The 13,515-nt window shown below is 37.8% G+C and overlaps 1 protein-coding gene across 1 annotated transcript; it reads right to left on the bottom strand.

Moving 5' to 3' along the window:
- Positions 1–1,464: 1,464 nt before the first annotated feature.
- LOC147424670 (uncharacterized) lies at positions 1,465–5,777 on the bottom strand. Its single transcript, XM_086500760.1, has 6 exons — positions 5,504–5,777; positions 3,648–3,720; positions 3,477–3,566; positions 2,019–2,040; positions 1,736–1,932; positions 1,465–1,651 (listed from the first exon to the last, which is right to left on the bottom strand). The coding sequence occupies exons 5-6, from the start codon at positions 1,840–1,842 to the stop codon at positions 1,465–1,467; spliced, it is 294 nt and encodes a 97-aa protein (XP_086356886.1). The 5' UTR covers positions 1,843–1,932; positions 2,019–2,040; positions 3,477–3,566; positions 3,648–3,720; positions 5,504–5,777.
- Positions 5,778–13,515: the final 7,738 nt, after the last annotated feature.

The raw sequence follows: 13,515 nt of genomic DNA, 5'->3' as shown, positions 1-13,515 counted from the left end.
GTGTTGTGTTGTGCCCCAGCCCCATTGAGCAGCACGGGAGCCTTGAAGGGTGTCTAGAGGTTGCTCTTCTTGTTGCCCGCCCCGGACCGCCTCAGTGTATTAAATGAATTTTGACATGTTCAATTGAAGGCTTTCCACATTTAAAGTCTGCTTTGCTTGATTTAATTTTGTGGTCTTACATATTAAGGACTTCTATTTGTTTTCTTCCAAATATGAGGGTAGAATCTTGAATGTTTGGGCTTTAGAAGACCTTGAATTTTTTTATCCCCATTCTCTACATGAAGATTGTCTGCCTAATTTTATGGGTGGATGGTCTAGTCATACTTTGTCAATTGGAGTAGATTTTAGAGTCAGGCTTCCATCGTTCACCTTCTTACCTTTTTTCACAGGTGATCAATTCAATCTTCTTCCACTGCCAGGGATTCCTTCTAGCTCATCTTCATCGTCTGGAACTATGATATCAAGTTCTTCATTTTCAACTAAAGAGTCCTTGAATTTTTTAGTATCATCTATCTCCATTGGTTCTAGTCTTGTCACGTCTTTTTCTCAAGTCCCATTTGTTTTAAGTTTTGGTTTCCATGCTTTGAGAATTGTTTGCGTGATTCTCACTAAGTTCTAATAGGTTTGTAGCTTTTTGGCTTCCATATTAGGAGTTGGATAGTTTTTCCATTTGGTTTTCATTGTTTGACCTGCTTTGAATCTAGCTTGGAGGCTTCCAAGGCTGCATTGGTGGGTTCATAAATTTCATCCCCACTAGGATTGAACCTCTTGATTTTGGTTTTGGCTTCTTGAACTCAGTCAAAATTGACTTCATTCTTTCCTTGAATAGTCTCTAAGCTTTCTTTTCAATTTGTTTTAGTTTCTTTTATTTTCTAAGCTCATTGGATTGTTGTCTTCCCTTTTCAAACTCCTTAGAGGATTCTCTACTCATTTTGGGCGAGTGCTTTTGTTTTGCGAGCTTTTCATTTCGAGCTTTTTCATGAAATGTAAAACTATTTTGAGTTTTTTTCTTTATTTAAAGCATTTTTCCATTTTGTTTCAACAGCTTTTACATTCTTGCAATTCACTTAGAAATATTCAATAGAACAACATCACCTCACATTGATATTGAATAGAACAATATAGAACAATATCGCCTCAAACTTACTCTCTTTAAATATGCTAGGCTAGAGAGAGAGAGAGAGAGAGAGAGAGAGAGAGAGAGAGAGAGAGAGAGAGAAAGAGAGAGAGAGAGAGGGAGAGAGAGAATTCAAAGAAATCCCTATTCAAAACAAAGCTTAACAAGTTGTCTGCATTAGTGTTTGATATGGATGTTAGAAAGAGTAGATAGTTCATAAAAGCATTGCAATCAAGATCACTTCAAGAACATGTACAATAAAACCCTAGATGTCCAATGTCAATATTCTTGAAACAACAAATGGAGAGTGTGTTCAATAATTGTTTCAAAACACTATGGATGTGATACTAAACTCTCTTTTCCACATATGGACCACAAACCACCTTTTTGAGACACTCCTCATAGACTATGTCATCCCCCTCCAAGCACAAACAATATCGATAAACCTCACCACATGCTTTGCCAAGACCTCCACATCCTGAAAACACATCTAGTACATAATCTGAGTCATCCGTGAAGGTTGCAAGGAGCCATCTACACATGCAAATTTGAAATATGTAAGTCATTTTTCAACTATAAATTAAAGCTCAATTTACATTAAAATGATTATCTTCTCACCTGTAGAAGTCGGGTGACCTCTCTGCTCCACCTCTGATGGGTATATCAAGAACAATGGTGCATTCTTGATGCTCCTCCATTAAAAAGCTTCGTGATGCAGGAAACATGCGAGGAGAGACTTTCTCCCCTGCCTCCCTATTGTATGTGGGTATAGCAACATCCGCTCAACAAAAAACTCCCACCGTGAGATCAATTACCTACATATAAGCATACATTGTACACACTTGAATCAAAATTAAGTTAATAATGCAATCTTTTACAACAACATGGTATTTTGATTCACCTCCTCTAGGGTATCTGGGTGTCTATATCCCCCAATAAACATGAGAGTCCATGTGCGATGAAGTCGTAACCCAGCCTTTATAGCATGGGTAATAATCTCTCCAATATGTTGTGCAAGACATAGAGTCACGAAAAAGCCTTCATCTGCCAAGAAAGGTTCTGCTACATCCATCACACCTTGCACAAGAGAAGGCAAAAATATATTCCATTGTGGAATCTTTTTGCTTAATCCACCTTTGAAAAGATGTTTAGAATGAGTTTTTCAAGTGATATGGATCAAAACAAAAAGCATAAACAAAAACTTTGAGTAACCTGCTCGAATTGGGCCTAAACCATCCACCAACAAAGAAGTAGGAAATCCGCAAAGATAAGACGAAACACCTCACGACAAGGTGCTCCACAATGGTGATACAAGACAAGACTTTGAGTGCTCAATTTTTTTTTAATTCTACACACAAAACATTTGTTGCTTAGTACACCATCCACCTTGAACATTCTATTGATGTTGATAACACAAGCCACAAAACCTTTCTTTTACCTTTGAATGGCAAAATCATCAACATTAGCCATATCAACTAGAAGAGCATCTACCACAGTCAAAAATTGAAAGCCTATAGTTTTTCATTAAAAATTTATATTAATTATCTTAATTACAAGTAATATAGAATTGTTTTGCACTATCACAAAAATAAATATTTAGCAAGTAGAAACTTACCGGTATTCCATGAGTTGGCCGCCTTGATGAAGTTGTCGCTCCATGACTGACTCAACCGCTATTGAAACGCTTTTTTCACTGCTTTCTTTAGGCATGTCAATCTTTAGCCCTCCTAATGGATAGGTTGTTTTGTTGTGGTCACCCATGTTTGACCCACTTGCATGATTTTGGTGCTCTCTTTGAAGAGGTAGTGAGTGATTTCTTTCTTGTGTTCTTTGTGAGCCCCCATCCAAAGTCATTATTGTGATCCATATCTTCTTAGTTCTCTAATGAAGCAGATTGATTTTTATCTTTGTCTTTATTCTCTTCCAAAAACTCTATCACAAGAAAATTTAAATGATATAAAATAAAAATTAACTTAGCATTTACAAAATCAAGTCATTTATAAAAAACTAGAACATACTTTCTTATGCATTTTTTCATGCATGAGAGAGAGAGAGAGAGAGAGAGAGAGAGAGAGAGAGAGAGAGAGAGAGATCAAATGCTAAAGAGTTCAAGGCTGGTGGACTTGAATCATAATAGAAAAATTGAATATCATAATAGAAGAATATAATAATAATATTATGAGAATAAAGAAATTGAGTATGAGAATTAACTTGATGTAAAAAGGAAAAAGTGTTATACTTACTTGCATGTAAGTCTAGTTCTTGCTTTGGGATCACCCCCAAAGGATAGTCCAATCACCATGGGCAAATTGTGCACTCCCACATAGAAATACCCTTCTCTACCATAGAACCGGGATACATGGTATTTTCATCCTCTAGCTTTGACCAATCTTCAGTAACCATAGGCATAGTAGCAAGTGTACCATTTAAAACACATTCACACATCCATCTACACCATAACAACATTTAATCTTTTGAGAAAAATAATTTCAATAAGAGCCAAAGACTTTGTTGGTTCATGTAATTTCACCTGTATAAAATCCTTTTACAAGACTCTTGTAGCTCAGGCATTTTGGAAGAGTCCCCGGCACTTTTAATATCTCTTAAAAGTTGAGGAAAAGCTTGCAAGCCATGATTTCTTAATTGCACCTATGGTAGTCATTCAAATTATAAAACAATGCAATACAATCCACATTTATTAAGAAAAAGTGACCAGTTTAGAAAACAACCTGGAGAAAAGCTTCAAATCCTTTGAACTCTTCAACCTCCAACCTTCTTATTATCAACAAAGCTTCATCATGCATGTGAGCCCAATAAAATTCTTTTCTAATGTAAGCCCTAAAGTGTTTCACATCACCAAAGTGGGAAAAGATTGGATCTTTGGCCTTTGTAAGACTCATCATCTCCACTATATATTTTTTCCTTCATTATAGACCAAAAATATATCAAAAACTTAAACACCATCTTATATAAGTGTATTCATATACCATTCATGTAGAAATTTTTTGCTCAAGTAGAAATTTAACTCTCTTTTAATGTCACTATTTTCATTAGAATTGAAAAACATAAACAAACAACTAGTAAAAAAGTATTGAAAAGTGTGATACCTTTCAGAAGGTAGTTTTGAGGAGCACAACACATTTAACTTGTCTCGTGTGATTTTTACCATGGATGGATCATCCCACTTCACATCAAAGAGCAACTCAAAAAATTCCTCTCCATGAACTGGGTTGGCAATTGTCAAAAACTTATAACCTCTATCCTTCAATCGAGCTTCTTCTTGTTTAGTTGCCTTCTGCAATCGCCTTTCAAACTCCACCTTATCTAATTTAAGAGCTTTCAATTTTGCAGTTTCCTTTGAAATAAATGCATTAAAATCATCCTACATAACCACAACTACATTCATTGAATGAATCGTAAACAATCTTGAAAAATATATATAGTTAATACTCAATTCAACAATTCACCTTCCAAAATAGTTGAGAAATCAACACACAAGGAGAATTATACCAAGGAGGAACTCCTTGATATAATCTACTCTCAACTGCCATCTCTATCTCAGCCCACTTTCTGTCCTCTTGAGTGAGACGTGCAAGAATGATCTCTTTATTGGCGATACCAAATTTTTGGAACATGTATATCTCATGCCCAAGATTTGGTTTCACTGTTGATCGTGAAATGCTACAATAAATATATAAACAAATGAAAAATAATAGTTTAAAGTGAGATTAATTTAAAAATACAAAAAGACCACAAATTTACAACTTACACATTAGTGGTGTCAAGAGCAAGCAATAGTTCGGCCTCTTTTTTTTTTCTACTTCCAAAAATTGGCATCTCACACTCACATGATATTCCTCATTATCATGCCATACTTGCCAAAAGAACACCAAATTAGCCAAAAAAGAAGGTACAACTAAATCTAGCAAAAAATTAGTGCGTCGATGTTAATTCTTACCTTCTTTTATGCGTCGCATCCATGTTTTCAGCCGATGGTTTCCATCGCATACCAAAAACTGACGCCCTCGAAGCTCTTGCCACTCCTTATTGAGCTGATTATCAAATGAAACACTCTTAGCTTGCCAAATAGGATCCCAACTACCTTCCACAAGAGGAGTGACAGGCATGTAAGACCCGAAGGAATCTTTCACCTACACCAAAAAAGATCCCATTGTATCCAAGTAAGCAACATTGTCAAAACTAGGAATCAACCAAGATGCAGAATCTGTAGCCACTCGTACAGCTTCATGAGCAACCAAACGACATAAAACTATAAGTGGAGGGTTGCTTCTTCGTTTTAAGTAAAATTGACTTAACACATCCTTCATAATCCCCAACGGGATTTTTTTCCCAAGTGTCGAGAATGTTGGGCCACATCATCCTCAGCTATCCCATCAGACTCTGTTAAATCTTCATCTTCAACATTGTCACCTATTTCAACCTCCACTGTCGGCTCTCGAGACTCATCTCCTTTTACATCATCCCCACTCTCCAAATGGTTAGACCCTTCCTCCACGACAGCTTCATCATCAACAAAGATGCATTTTCTCCGTCTCTTTCCCCCTCATTTGAAATGAGGACTACGAGTAGCAACTGCATGAGAAGATGCCTCTTGATCGATTGGATGCCTTCTCTTGGAAGGACCAGATCTCAAGGTCATGCATGGAGAATCAAATGTTCTCTTGATTGACTTGCTGCCTCATCTTTTGGGAGCCATAAATGTCTACATCAATAAAGATTTGAAAAAGCATTATACATCATCATCATTCAAACAATGGCTACAATCTGCAGCACTTGTTAATGCCGCTACATTTCATGCCAAACATCATAATAACACGCATTTAAGTGAACTTATATCGCATTTGAAAAGCTCCAGCCTAAATTTGTGTGAACTTGATAGAGTGTACCAAATTTTCTCCAGATGCCGATCTCCAAATTTGTTGCCCGCTCTTTGGATTTGTCCGCTGCAGTGCTAAAAAAAAACCTTAGTTTAGTGTAATCCCACATACAAATTTTGAAATTCACCTCTAAAGTTTTATATTTGAAGGTGAGAAAACCTACAAAATGTTGAAAAAATTAGTGTAATCTGATGTAAAAACCTTCAAATTTTATCAATTTACCTCTATTGTTTCTAAATTGCCAATTTTTTGAAAAAAAATTACACTGTTTTCAGCAATCAAGGGTGTTTTTTGCTCTAATGACCTTGACCTCTTTGTCAAAGTTACTCACAAGGATGATAACTATCAGCCTCTGGTCTATGTTTACGGCACTTAGAAGAGCAAATAAAATTGGGCTATTTTATCTCTTCAACATAGAAGTAGACTTTCAATGCATAGACATGTCTACCAATATGCCGTTAACAGAGAAAGAAAACAAAGAGCTGGAGCAAACAAACACCACCTTGGTCGAGGATCTTCAATGTAGAGACGCCCACCAACTCGACAAGATGAGTGAGAAAAGAGATAGATACAGACGATAAAGAGATAGATACTCAGAGCACACAGTTGGCCTTGGACTAGAAGGAGAAGCTATATTAGTCAGCCAATCTACAGCTCTCATGCTCTGAAGCAATAGGTGACCATCAAGGTTCTAAAACAAAGAATAGCTGACAAAAACCGACAGCTAGAAGCTTTCACGGATAACCCCATGCTGATACCCTCAACAGAGGCCCAGAAAATAATAGCCTACAAACAGCAGCTGGAAGAGGCTCTCCACAAGGCAAACGAGGAGACTAGTTTGCAAGGCATAAAGGGTCCCCGACTAGCATGGAAGGACAGATTCATCATAGAAAACAAGCAGGCAAGCACAGCGAAGTCTTTGTCGAGACTTTGACAGCAAGAGTTGAATCACAAAAATCCATGATAAATAGATGGAAATGGCCACCTACAAGGGCTCAATGTTGGCATTAGTACAAGATGAGCAAGGGCCTCCATTGCCCAATAAGGATCGATGGTCTTGCTTGATAGTAAGCCTACCTGAAATACAAGTAGCCGCTCAAACCCTACGCAGCAATGTCCAACTTTCTGTATAGAGTGATTATCTTTCTGTATAGAGGTAACATCCCTACTGACAATGTACAAATATTGCTCACTTGTTGGAAGGCTAGAATTACCTGAGAACGGGAAGACTTTGAAAGTTTGCAGGTCTGTCTTGTCAGAGGTCCGCCTGGTCCGCCTATCAAATGCTGTCAAACACTGAACTTGCGCTCTGTCAAATGATGTCAAACGCTGAACTTGCGCTCTGTCAAATGCTGTCAAATGCTATCAAACGCTGAACTTGCGCTCTGTCAAATGCTGTCAAATGCTATCAAACGCTGAACTTGCGCCTATGTCAATGCTGTCAAATGCTGAAATTGTGCCTCTGTCAAATGCTGCGCCTCTGTCAAATGCTGAATTGCGCCTCCTATAAAAGCCATGCCCGCTTAATTTGACTGCATAAAACGTTAAGAAGCAAACAAATGAAGCTCCTCAACCGTCAGCGTGCGCGCTGACGGTTACCGAGCTGTGGGAACATGGGTGCGGGGGAGGAGGAGGGGATTGTACCTTGCTTCAAGGCTTCACGCAGGAGCTCCAAGCAAAGCAGAGTCCACCGAGAAGGAGCCAAAAGTTGCAATAGGTCAAAACTTCAATTATGCGGGCTAGAAAAATACATTACATCTAATCAGTGTTTTCACACTACTAGCTAGTGTTTTTGCAAAATTAAACTATTTTCCATGTTTTTAAGCGAAATTTTCTCCTTCTTGCACTCCCCTGAACTGGAAATTTCACACTAATAGCCAATGTTTTTGCAAAATTAAACTATTTTCCATGTTTTTAAGCGAAATTTTCTCCTTCTTGCACTCCCCCGAACCAGAAATTCCACACTACTAGCCAGTGTTTTTGCAAAATTAAACTAATTTCCATGTTTTTAAGCGAAATTTTCTCCTTCTTGCACTCCCCTCAACCGGCTACTTTGATTTTGCAACCGGCTCAAGGCTAAGCTAAGGCACACTTTTCCCGAAAACTGCATCTAATCAGTGAAAATAAAGGCAAACTTGATATTCTCATGGTTTTCATGTCAAAATTTGAAGCTTTTGTCGGTGATCACACTAAAATATTGTGTAAATTTTTCGATGATTAACGACATTTTAAAATCTAATTTCGGTGTTCAAAATCCAAGGGGGATTTTTACAATTTCATATGCTTAAAATACACTGTCTTTTCACCTACTCATAAGAAGATGAAGTCATTAACTAAACAACTTGAGATTTGTGCCAAATATTATCAAAAATTGTTGTTTCTTTATACACCACTCATAAGGAGGTGAGCTCTATAACCACCCTTGACAATCTCGACTGTGGGTTTTTTCTTCCCACTTGCATAAAAACTTACTTAAAAACCATTTGTCCATGTCCGTCTCCATATATTGACCTCCTTACTAACCACTTATTTCTCTCTGTCTTCTCCACCTTGTTAGCATGGATGAAAGAGCATCCATCATCACCTGGACAATAGGTGATCAAGAACTTGAACGAGAGGTTCAACTTAGAGATGGAAAGCTCCTCCTTAGTGCATATTTCTTGCAAAGTCTACTACCACCTTACAGAAAATTTCAAACATTGAAAACTACCACTTTGATATGGAGGGCCATCAGCATTTCATTCTTGATGCCTCTTTATCAAAAAGATATGCTATGGTGCATACAGAGAAGGAAACTAATGATGTGGAAGACTCAGAGGATACAAACTTATTGAATGCAAGCTCTTTCTATGCTGAAGCTATCAAGATACCAACCCAAGGAGACTTGCACACAAATTTGCAAAAACAGCAGGAGAATTATATTGTCCTCGATAGCAGCAGCGGTGATGAGAAACTGTCAAAAAAGGAAAAAAGTGTGGTGGACTGGATATTATCATTTTCAACATCTCACTGATTGAAAGACCTAATGAAACAATCTCATGGACCTGTGAAAGTGGAAGAACTACCTAGAGAATACAACGGGAATCTTGTGTTTGAACTTCCATCAACTTTTGGCAAATGAAAGTCAATGAGTGGCATGGAGCAGAAATTTGATGGACATACATGGACGCGCCCCCAAACAACCAACATGTCCATTGGGTGTCCAGTTCGGATGAGTTATTGTTTGGGCTCCTTGGAATGTCATAGAAGTGTTTGTCAGTACTATTTAAACAATAAAGAATTCAATAATGCATATTTTCATGGATATTTAGATAAACCAATAGGAAAAGGTTACCTTGCTCAGGAAGACAGGACAAAGATTACATGTCATTATTGCGGCAAGGTTGTCATTTGTCAAGCTATATGTCCATGCATAATTTACTATGTTTTGCCAGGGGATTGCAACATGTCAAGATTGGTAGTGCATGTAGGCCACCATGAGCATGATGTGCAGAAAGGTACATCTCGTGCTGCCATAGAAAAAATCCGAGGATTAGTCCAAACAGTGTTGAAGATTGATAGGTCTAGTGGTCCTCAAAAAATTCAAATGCTTGTGGCTCGTCAAGTTCTGATGGATTCACTCATTCTTGACAAGGGACATTCTATGGGAGATGCAGAACTTCAAAACATTCTAGAAGAGATGATGCCACTTGTGCAAAATCAAAGGTAAGGATACATTATTTTTGTTAATATTTATCAGTATAGTACTTAAAATTCTTTTTTCTAAATCATAACAGATTAAAGAGTATCATTGCTTCAGAAAAACAACAAGGGTCAGTGGTAGTGGGAGATGGATTTGACAATATTCTCTTACTGAAGAAAAAATGTTTGTTCCCATTTTTTCATGGGAGTCGTTTTCCTGGGCAAGGAGGACTTCATGATAAATGTTTTGTTTTTCAGATGTCCACCAAAGGTCCTGGTTCAGGAGTTGATTTAATAAGACGCATGGATCGTTCTGGTCAAGGAGACCTGCATAATGCTTGGGTCCATTTTTACTATACGCATCGTGTTGAAGGATGGTCAACCATGTCATGCTCAGTTTATGACCCAAGGTGATAAATTTCTAGATGTATATAAAAGTGATAATTTAATCATTGACTAATACGTCTTACCATGCATACTTTTTGCCTCAGCATGAAGAGCTTGATGGTTATTGCAATATGTGAGACCAAGGAGGAAGATACAGAGTCACAAATATTATTTTGGAAAAGTCTCAATTCTGTTATGGTTGAGAATGGATATTCAATTGCAAATTTCACTAGGTTTATGGCAGATGAGGCAGGTGCCAATTGGAATGCTATTTGAGCAGTCTACAATGGAGGAGCAGACAATGTAATGGAAGGTCGTGAAAGATCATGCTTGTTCCATTGGGAGAAAAGTCTCCAAAAGAAAACAAGAGCACTCATTCCAAATGAAAAACAAATGGAGCATATTTCTTTGTGTGAAAAATGGCGAACAAGCAACACCTTGTTGGAAGCACAAACGCAAGCTAGGTCAATAAAGAGATGGTGGTATGAGAATGGTGTTCCAATAGAGAATCTGGTGCCTTTGAAAAATTGGTTCTCCTGGTGGGAAGATAGAATCTCACATTGGGGGGGCATTTCCATAAATGTGAGTTTTTTTTTTGGTAGAAATCTCACAATTATGTAGTAAATATTGTGAGCTAACGTTGTGAACTAATGTTTCTAATCTTTCAGGATGACTTGAGCCCATGGGATCGTGCTGCCATCCCTACTACAAACTTATCAGAGAGTATACATGCAAGTTGGCTTTCTGGAGAGGGAGGAAAAAAAAAGATCACATTGTATGATGCTTGTGTTACAGATGTCATCAACTCCTATCTTCAATGTGCGAAGCAGTTGGGATATTTGACTGGACGATACATAGGTACTGGACCAGACATACACTCTCTCTTGAATAGAGCACAATCAAGGTTGACTCCAACCCCGGCTACTGTGACTCGTGTGCTACATGGAATGAATGATAATGAAACTAATTTTCAAGATCCAATTTTACATGGTGACAAAGAATCGGTGCAAAGAAAGAAGAGGTCAAACCTTGGCAATAGCTCGCACCGACCATGGTATATCATGGAGTCACGAGATCGCTGCCAACGCGGACGACCACGAAAAATTAACTTCACAAATATGAACAATGTGAATGTGGATAACTCAGCTAGATTGCAGGAAACTTTTGTCGAAGAAGAAGGACCAACTTACAATGAAAGTACAGAATATCATAGCATTGGTAATAAAGATGGTGATGGTGGTGGTGTGGAAAGTGCAGTTCAAATTTTGGAAGAGGATATACACAGGTCAATGTGGGCCCTTAGGCGCATGCCAATTCATTGTCGTAGAAAATGCTTTGGAAGAGTAAAAGGAAAAAAATGTATGAATGTAATTGAGAGTCGAAGTCCTGGGTTGGTCGCACCATCATTTTGGTTAGAGCGCACATACCATGGAAAAACATTTGCTCAATGGATGTGGTTTTGTAACCACAATGTTGAACACACTTGGAATGTTGACAAACAAATCAATCACAAGCCAGATACACCTACAACATGGCCAATTCAACTTGGTACCATGATTTCAAAGGAGGAGTATGCAGGCCTTTCAAAGGTAGGTTTTCAACTACGGTGTGTAATAGTGGCAAGAGAGGGTGAATGTATAACCACTCCTCCATCATGTAAGAGGAGTAAAAAATGGAGGCATGGAATCTCAAAAGAAACTAAAAAGCGCTTGGCTGCAGCTGAGAGTCTAAGTGCAACATTGATAGAGGAAAAAGAAATGGTGGCACACAATCATGTGGTTTTTCGTCTTCTTACTATTGAATGCTATGATGTCCATATATGAGAAGATCCTACATGCACTTGTTTAGATTTTCAAAAGAGGGAGAAAGATAAGAAGGCATTTCTATCCTGTAAGCATATTTACTATGTTTATATATACGTCCTGGGTTTGGAGTGCCATCAACATATGGCAATGCATCAACCACTGCTCTCTAAGCAAGATTTAGCCTTTATACTTGCTCAACCTCGTCTTCTAAGTCCAGTTTCAAGATAGTGAATAGCTATGCGATCTCAAACAGATGCTCAAAGTTATCCCATCGAAAAGTATTTTGGCAACTTGGATTCCCCTACTAATTACCAAAGTGCATTGTAAATTCTATTTTGTTGTAACTTTTTGGTGAAACCCATTATGGTATCCGATGAAATTTTAACAAGAAAGATTATTTTGAGCTCTATCTTTCTAGGAGAAATGAAGTATTAAATTAAGGTACCGTGTCCACATTGGCAGGTCCATGTGTTGGGCACATGGTTTAGTAGTGGTTTATTTCACTACAAAGTGTTTTGGCATTTTAGTTGTCTCTACTAATTATCGGATCACATATATAAAGCATGTTTTATTCTTAATACTAATTAAAATAATTTTAATAAATGTATTGAAGGATTCTTTGTATTTGTGGGCTTACTAGCAACAACGGTTCTATCTTGAACCATTAATGTTGGGTATTATATCCATATTTTGTGGTTAGTGTTTTGCAAAATAGCTTACACTAAGTGGTGAAAAGCTCATTATATATGATGAAATATGCAAAAGCTCTAACTAGGAATTATAAAGCTCGAAATCAGAAGCTCGCAAGTTTATAACTTCCATTTTGGACTTGCTAGCAATGTTTGGCTTGGTCTTCTTGGCTCTTGTCCTTGTCACTACTTTGAATGAAGCTGTAGCTTCAGTGTTAGAGGAGCTAACTAGAATGATGTTTATTATGTTTGTTGTCAATTTTTATTTGTTTACTAAGTTCTTAAGACAATGCTTAGGATAATGTCCCCTTTCCTACCACAAGGCATGCAATGAGCCTCTATTGGCTTAGAAATCTTATCAGGTTCTGGACAACCATTTCTCCATTAATCCACAAACATGGAAATATTTTATTATGATTCATCATGGGTGGTCTAACCCCTTGGTTTGCAATGAAATACATAGGTGTTGCCTTTGGAGGTGCCTAATAAACTAGTTCCATCATGGTAGTTTGTGGTTGGTTGTTCTATTCTTTCTCTACTACCACGATTGATTAAATAGGTTCATTATAAGGAGTAGTAAGTACTAGGGCCTGCTCCTCCTCTTATCCTTCAAGGTGTATGTAGTTTATTGATACTACATTGTTTCTTGGTAGTGGTGATTGTTGACCTAGCATGGGTTATGGTCTCTCCATAGCCATGGGTAGCTTTTGCATTTGTTTCCAGCTATGTGATACCTATACATAGGTTTTCCCTGTCGTATCATAGACACATATTGGACATTCCTATCATATTTTGGTTGGTGATAGCACTCATTAATCTCATGGTTTGTGCTTTTTCCTTTTGATAGCACACCATGTAGATGGCCTTATTGGTCCCATGGGTTGCCCTTGTTGAGGACCTTGTCCTGGCCCTCTCACAGGCATCCTTTTCATGTTTCT

This window comes from Adiantum capillus-veneris, chromosome 25 (genome assembly GCF_014529385.1).
Source record: "Adiantum capillus-veneris isolate H3 chromosome 25, ASM1452938v2, whole genome shotgun sequence".
Lineage (NCBI taxonomy): Eukaryota > Viridiplantae > Streptophyta > Polypodiopsida > Polypodiales > Pteridaceae > Adiantum > Adiantum capillus-veneris.
The sequence above is the reverse complement of the archived record's forward strand: the minus strand, read 5'-3'. Positions and strand labels throughout refer to the sequence as shown.